The 7,767-nt window shown below is 38.4% G+C and overlaps 1 protein-coding gene across 5 annotated transcripts in view; it reads right to left on the reverse strand.

Moving 5' to 3' along the window:
• LOC101988597 (zinc finger protein 883-like) overlaps window positions 1-7,767 on the reverse strand; it is a 24,489-nt gene that overhangs the window by 5,113 nt on the left and 11,609 nt on the right. Inside the window, exons 2-5 of one of the 5 annotated variants that reach the window (XM_026779330.1) lie at window positions 5,228-5,334; window positions 2,677-2,828; window positions 1,402-1,490; window positions 489-615 (exon numbers count right to left, since the gene is read on the reverse strand). In XM_026779330.1, the coding sequence (XP_026635131.1) occupies window positions 489-615; window positions 1,402-1,490; window positions 2,677-2,704 (244 nt within the window). In that variant the 5' untranslated portion in view covers window positions 2,705-2,828; window positions 5,228-5,334. Of the gene's footprint in view, window positions 1-488; window positions 616-1,399; window positions 1,491-2,676; window positions 2,863-5,227; window positions 5,925-7,767 lie in introns of those variants that run through there. The other 4 variants (XM_026779327.1, XM_026779328.1, XM_026779329.1 and 1 more) reach the window with 4 other exon arrangements.

A 7,767-nucleotide genomic window follows, 5' to 3' on the forward strand; every position in this document is an offset into this window, starting at 1 on the left:
CTCTCTCTCTCTCTCTCTCTCTCTCTCTCTCTCTCTCTCTCTCTCTCTCCTGTCTTGTTTTCTTTTCTTTTTCACATAGAGTCTATGTAGTCTTGGCTGTTCTGGAGTTCAATATCTAGACCAGGCTGAACTCAAATACACAGAGAACCTCTTGCCTCTGCCTCCCTAGTACTGGGGTACTAGGATTAAAGGTGCTATTTTCTATTCTTCTATTATTTTTAACTGTCCTGAGAGCTGCATAACCTATTCTAAAAAGTAAAAAATTCATAGGTATGATAGCTCAGCAGGTAAAGGTGCTTGGTGCCAAGTCTGACAACCTAAGTTCCATCCCTAGAACTCATATGATATGATGTTTCTCCCAAAAGCTGTCCTCTGAACTCCACTTGTGGGTTATGATACACACACACACCATAAAATAACAAAATGTAATTAGAAAAAATACACACATTTTTGTTCTATAAGAGTCTATGGAATGAGGGGAACCTCACCTAATGAAGCCAGGTTTTGGTAGTTCTCCAGCATCACCTCTCTGTAAAGGTTCCTTTGTTTTGTGTCCAATAAAGTCCATTCTTCCTGGGTGAAGTCTATAGCCACATCCTCAAAGGTCACTAACTCCTACAATCACACACACTTGGATTTTAGCCAACTAACATCTCCATCCAAGTTCACAGGACACTGAAGATGGAAACTCAATTACAAAGAGTTGGGAGTTCTCCAGCAGTCCATGCAAGAGTTTAGTGAATAGCCCTAGGCGCTCTTTATATCTATCTCGCTGCTATTAATTTTCACTTTTACATCTTAATTTTAAAGACAGGGTTGGCCAGATTTGGCTGACCCTAAACTCTCTATTTTCCCACCTTTACCGACCCAGTGCTAGGGATAAAGACATACACCACTGTGCCTAGACTCCACCCTTGTCTTTATTACACATCCCATTACCTCACCCGTCTCATTTACTTCCTTCTATCCAAATGTGTTAAATGCACTCCATACACTTGACAAATGAGGAGAGATGAATAACAACTTTCAGAAAGGGGAACATTCGTCCCCTTTATCAACTGTCAGAACACAATAAAATCAAAAATACAAAAGCAGTGTCATGGATAAAGATTAATCACAAATTACTGAAACACTGGGATGATATTCACAGTAATCCTAAACCAGTATAAAAGCTTAGTTTTCTCACTGACATGATAAAATATATGACAAGAAGCAACGTCAGGAAGAAAGAATCTATTCTGGCTTACAATTTGAGAGGACATAGTCATGAAGAAATACAACTAATCACTCAGCCCTTGAATAAGGTTTTATTTCCTCCCAGAAACTCTGGAGAAAAATCTCTGCCTACATGGAAATGTGTCAGCCTTATGGGTCTAATGGCAGGATATACTTTAGTCACACCTGGTAACTACTTGTCAGGCAGTCGGACACCATCCTGTCCATCTCTGTCTTTTCATGATGAAAGTAGCTTGGGTCCCTAGAAAATAAACCTAATAGGAAAAAAGAAAACAGAGTAATCCATAATTCTCACTTTTACAAACATGGATATCATCCTATCCTAGTTCAAAATTCCCATATATTCCAACACAGGAAATCAATCTCTCAAGCTTTCTCTGTCTCTCTCTCACACACACACGCACACATGCACGCACGCAGGCACACAGACATACACAACTCATCTTATCGCATCTCATTTCATAGACACACGGGGCTGCCACACAGTACCAGAGTAGTCATCCTCAGAAAAAAAAGGAATGGTAACCACACTGCCCATAAGGACAAGTATACCAGTCGTATTTTACAGGTAAAGAACAATAAGTCCTAGAAACAGGGCCTATTACCTGCACATGGGTGAAGGGACTCATGGGTAAATCAAGTGCACTCATTATCAGCAACCTGGCTTATAAAACAGGCTTCAGCAACCCTTGCCAACTTCAGTCATCTGTATTAATTATTTTTCTTGTTGCTATGATAAAAAAAAATACCCAACAAGAAACAACTTTGGGGGCTGAAAAGATGGTTCAGTTATTAAGAGCAGTTGTTGCTCTTACAGAGGACCTATGTTCAGCACCTACACAGTAATTCACAACCATCCATAACTCCAGCTTCAGAAGATCTAATGCCCTTTTATGACGTCCACAGGCACCAAGCACAAATGTGGCCCACAGACACACATGGAGGCAAAACACAGGTAAAAAATAAAAGGAAAAAATCTTTTAAAAAATAAAAAGAAGCAACTTAAGGAAGAGTTTATTTTGGCTTATAGCTGAAGAGGATATAACCCTCAGAATATACTGGAACACTTATCTTCCAGAAACTGAAAGACACATCTGGGCAGTTCACTTGAGTGGCCAAGATGATCTCTCTCTGCAGAAGACATGGCAGCAGGAGTAGGAGGCTGGCTGGTTACATTGAATCAGCAGTCAGGAAACAGAGAATGAACAGAAAATAGGGCTGGGCTAAAAAACCTCAACCACCCAATACTGAGCCACTTTTCCCAGCAAAGCTCCACCTCCTGAAAGTTCTACGACCTTTTCAAACAACACTACAGACAGCACCCATTATGTCATTGGGGTAATTTAGTATTCAAACCACAGATGCATCTCTGACCTGGCAGTAATCAGAGCACCAGCACCTATCTGTACAAAGAGCACACAACGCATGAGCTAGACTTACCGTAGGACAAACGGATGGCTTCCATCATGAAAGGATGATGGTGAAATACACTGGAACACTCTCTTCCAGAATGTGAAGGACACGTCTAGGCAATTTATACATATAAGGGGTCAGTGGTGATCTTTCCTCTTTTTACATGGTGACTTGCATTCCTGAAGACACGGATCATTCATCAGAAAATCTTACCTATCAATAATCAAGCATCATAATTAGCTCTTTCTCTTTCTGATGCTGATATGAGCGAAAGCCACTAAGAATGATAACACATCATCTGGAAAGATGGCTGAGCAGTTAAGAGCACTTTCTGATCTTCCAGAGGATCTGAGTTCAGTTTTCAGCACCCATGTTGGACTGATCACAACCACCTGTAACTCCAGCTCCAGGGGATCAATCACCCTCTTCTACCTCTATGGATACCTTCATACACATGAAATACACTCATACAGACACACAGACAAACACACTCATAGCCATAAATAAAAACTTAAAAATTAATTATCCTAAGGCATCAAGGGCTCCTATCATTAGTAGCATTTATGCTTAAAAACATAGATTCAAGCGGGCTGGAAAGACAGTTCAGTGGATAGAGTCCTTGTAACTCTTGCAGAGGACCTGGGTTCAATTCCCAGCATCTACAACCATCCATAACTCTGGTTATTTTCTTCAGACCTCCACAGGCACCAGACACACAGATAGTGCACACACATGCAGGTAAAACACTCATACACAAAACAAACAAATTTTTTTGATGAACAAAAACATCTAGATTCAGAACCAGCAAAATAACTCAGCAGGTAAAGTGCTTACTGCTAGGCATGCTATCTGAGTGCAATCTCTGGAACCCATATGGTAGAAGGAGAAAATTAACTCTTGAAAGTTGTCCTCTGACCTCCACTCATGCTGTCTGTACCCAATCCAGTAACACAAACTCAATAAATAAATTTATAAGTGGGTCATATAACAAACAAGACTCAAAAAGAAAAAAGAACATGCAATTGTTCCAATCTTCAACTTAGAGATGAACTAAAGCTTTAAGCACTTTGACCCTCAATTCTCATCTGGAAAATAGCACTTCTCAATGGGAGGAAGACATTTCTTAGAAAAGGACTTGTTTTCAAAACTAGGACAAATAGAGGGGGTGCTACTTCAGGAAAAGGGGAAAGGTTAGGAAACTCTAACAGAAAATAAAGCACTACACAAATAGACTAAAAACACTAGAAAAACTATACAGGGCTACTTCTAAACTCAGAAATGAGAAAGTTGGGTAAGGTCTGTGTAGAGTGGTAGTTTATATAGTTTATATACATAGTCTGTATGTAGCCATTTAGTTGTCTGTCTTATCAGTGAAATACCAAGGAGAAAAGAAAGAACTGTTAGTCTCTAGAGATACAAGTCATTTGCTTATTTTTTTGTTGTTGTTGTTGTTATTTATAACAGATATACAATGTGGGATTCCCCTCTCTATGCTGTGAATACCATTGGTTAATAAAGAATCTGTCTCAGGTCTGGAAGGGAAGAATATAGGTAGGTGGGAAAAACCAAACTGAATGCTGGGAGAAAGAAGACAAAGTCAAGGAGAAGCCATGTAGCCACCGCCAGGAACAGATGAGCCAGAACCTTGCCAGTAAGCCACAGCCATGTGGTGATACACAGATTAATAGAAATAGGTTAAATTAAGATGTAAGAGCTAGCCAATAAGAAGCTAGAGCTAACAGACCAGGCAGTGATTTAATTAATACACTTTCTGTGTGGTTATTTCGAGTATGGGCAGCCGGGAACAAACAAGTGGCCTCCTACAAAATATATAACTGGTTTTATTTACTAGTGTTTTCCTTGATATATAAGAATTGTGTATTTTGGTGTATGGTGTAGTATTTCAGTACCATGTGTAAAGTATATAATGACCAGATGAGGGTAATTCAAAAATCAAACAAGAACGTTAAAAATGTGATGAAAAATCCAGCAAGGAAGTTGAGGGTGATAGTGAATGCCTTTATCCCCCGCACTTTGAAGGCAGATGGAGGCAGATCTGAGCTTGAGGCTAGTCTGCTCTACAGAATGAGTTTCAGGACAGTCAGGGCTACAAAGAAACCTTTTTCAAAAAAATTCAAGAAAGAACATATTCCCAAAAAAGCCAAGAAGGACTAAAAAATGGATTTCTCTGACATTAGGAATGTGCCAAAGGCTAGAGAGATGGTAAAGTGCTTTCTTAACTTGTACAGGGACCCAAGTGTTATTTTCAGGACCTATGAAAAATGCCAGATGTAGTGGTATGCAGTTGTAATCATGAACTAGAAAGGCAGAGAGACAGGAGGATCCCTGGGGATCCTTGGTCACAGTCTAGTCTAATCAGTAAGCTCCAGGCAAATGAGAGGCCCTGTTTCAGGAAATGGATGGCATCCCTGAATATGACACATGAGATCATTCTCTAGCCTCTACATACATGCACACACACGGATTCAAACACAAATATGTATATATATATACACATGTACACTTAAAAAATACCAAATCAATGTTCATACAGGATGTCATTAATGTCATGTCATACCTGTAGTCCTAGAAAAAGGTCGATACAGTAAGAATGTCTTCTGCAAAAACTGATGGCACCATTGTTGTAGTACTTCAGGTATCATTTGGAAAACACCAACTATGTCCCTTGAGAAACAGACATAACGAGGTTACAGAACCGCTAAAACAGGCAATGAGCTGTGTTGGCCAATATGTAAAGGAAGAATATCTTTAGCTGTTGACTAAATACAAGACAACCAGATGTGTTACTATACTACTGATCTTCAGGCTGAACACCAATATATGTCTCTGTTTTTTTATTATTCATGCTACATCTGGCACAAACGTTTAGGGTACAAATTCATGAAAAGGCCATTTCCCGTTACACATGGCCAGAATCACCACCATACCAGCTAGGTTTTGCTTTCTTCTCTCCTGGCAGACTCTCCCTGAACCCCCTTCTCAGTCTGCTGCCAAACTAGATAGTTGGCTTAAAATCCAGTCAGCTTTCACTGTTCTATGCAGCAACAAAAAGCATCACATCTCCATAATCATTGTCAGCAGATTTGGTAAGACAATTGGAAATTCTTAGAGGGAAGAATTAGTTAAAAGATTTTTTCACATTAAAAAATGAAAAACACTATTACAATGGAGGGATTTGGGTCACAGTATGATAATACACTGGACAGCAATAAAATGGAACAATTAAATGAGATTAGATGGAATTCATTTAATGTCAATTATAAACATCTCATTTTATCACTAGAAAGTTGGTTAATCTGAGTGCTAAAATACAAGTTTTAGAAAAACTTAATAAAACAGATCATAAAGATATTCAAACCCAGACAGAGGATTTAATGGCGAATCAATTTCAGCATTGCATTATAAGGTTAGACAGGAACAGCCTAAGGTATCAAACAACCAACTTTAATATATCCAGTAACCCTCTGCCAAATGAAAGAGGCTCTGTAAATAGTAAATGGACTCCTGTGCCAATGTTAGATTCAAGGAGATTCAAGGAAGCAATAGTCTCATATGGCATGCATTTACCTTTTGTGAAGCAAATGATGACTCATGGTCAGTTTGTAATAAAATTATCCCAAAAGACAAGACAGACTTGGTTAATACTGTTTTAGAGCTTGGTCCACAATTACAATGAAAGACATGGTTGAGAGAAGAGGCTAACACTATTGAAAAACAGAGTGAAGCTAAAGGTATGGAAATATAGCAAGATCAACTCCTTGGAGGAGGAGATTATGCTACTATAATTTGTTATATCAATGGAATACCCTCATTAACATTCCCTCAATCTTACAAACAAACCATAAATTAATGTATATGTCTGGGGGAAAATATTACAAGATATCCTAAAAAACAGTCACTGCCCATTCAGGTTGTACAAGAACAGGGCACAACAGCTACTGATCTTTCAAAGGCACCAACAACCCTATCTTTAAAATGGTTGACAGACAAACCTATTTGGGTTGTACAAGGCCTTTAACAGCAGACAAACTATAGGCTTCAGAACAGCTGATGCAGGAGCAGCTAAATGCTCAGCATATTGAAGAATCAACAAGTCCTTGGAATTCTCCTATACTTGTCAAAAAGAAATCTGGAAAATGGAGAATGGTAGCAGATCAAAGAGTTCTTAAGAAGGTGATTCAGACCATGGGTTCTCTATAGTCTGGAATTCCTTTGCTTTCTCTATTACCTAAAAGTAATAGTTATTGATTTTATCTTTTAGTTACTGATTTTAAAGACTGTTTCTTCACTATACCTTTACAAGAAAAAGACAGAGGGAAAAAAATGCCTTCACAAGTGCCTACTTATAATAATTCTCAATTGGCTAAGGGAGATCAATGGAAGATTCTCCCACAGGGAATATTAAATATCCCCACCCTGTGCAAATATTTTGTACAATAGCCTTGGGTGGAGTTTTCCTTCTAGTACTTTCTGTAAGGCTGGATTTGTAGACAGGAATTATTTAAATCTTGTTTTGTCATGAAATATCTTGTTTTCTCCATCTATGATGATTGAAAGCTTTGCTCGGTATAGTAGTCTGGGCTGGCATCCATGGTATCTTAGTGTTTGCATAACATCTGTCCAGGACCTTCTAGCTTTCAGAGTTTCCATTGAGAAGTTGGATATAATTTTGAAAAGTCTATCATTATATTACTTGGTCTTTTTCTTTGTGGTTCTTAATATTCTTTATTCTGCATGTTTAGTGTTTTGATTATTATATGGCAAATGGACTTTTTTTTTGGTCCTGTCTATTTGGTGTTTTGTAAGCTTCTTGTGCATTTATAGGAATATCCTTCTTTAGGTTAGGAAAAGTTTTCTTCTATGATTTTGTTGAATATATTTTCTGTGCCTTTGATCTGGGATTCCTCTTCTATCACTATTTTTCAAGGTGGGACAGTCCTTCAAAAATCCTGGTTCATACACACCTGGGTCAAGGAAGAAATTAAGAAAGAAATTAAAGTCTTCCTTGAATTTAATGAAAATAAAGAAACAACATACTCAAACCTATGGGACACGATGAAAGCAGTGCTAAGAGGAAAGTTCATAGCACTAAGTGCC

The sequence above is a fragment of the Microtus ochrogaster genome, chromosome 5 (genome assembly GCF_000317375.1).
Source record: "Microtus ochrogaster isolate Prairie Vole_2 chromosome 5, MicOch1.0, whole genome shotgun sequence".
In the NCBI taxonomy this organism is placed as follows: Eukaryota; Metazoa; Chordata; class Mammalia; order Rodentia; family Cricetidae; genus Microtus; species Microtus ochrogaster.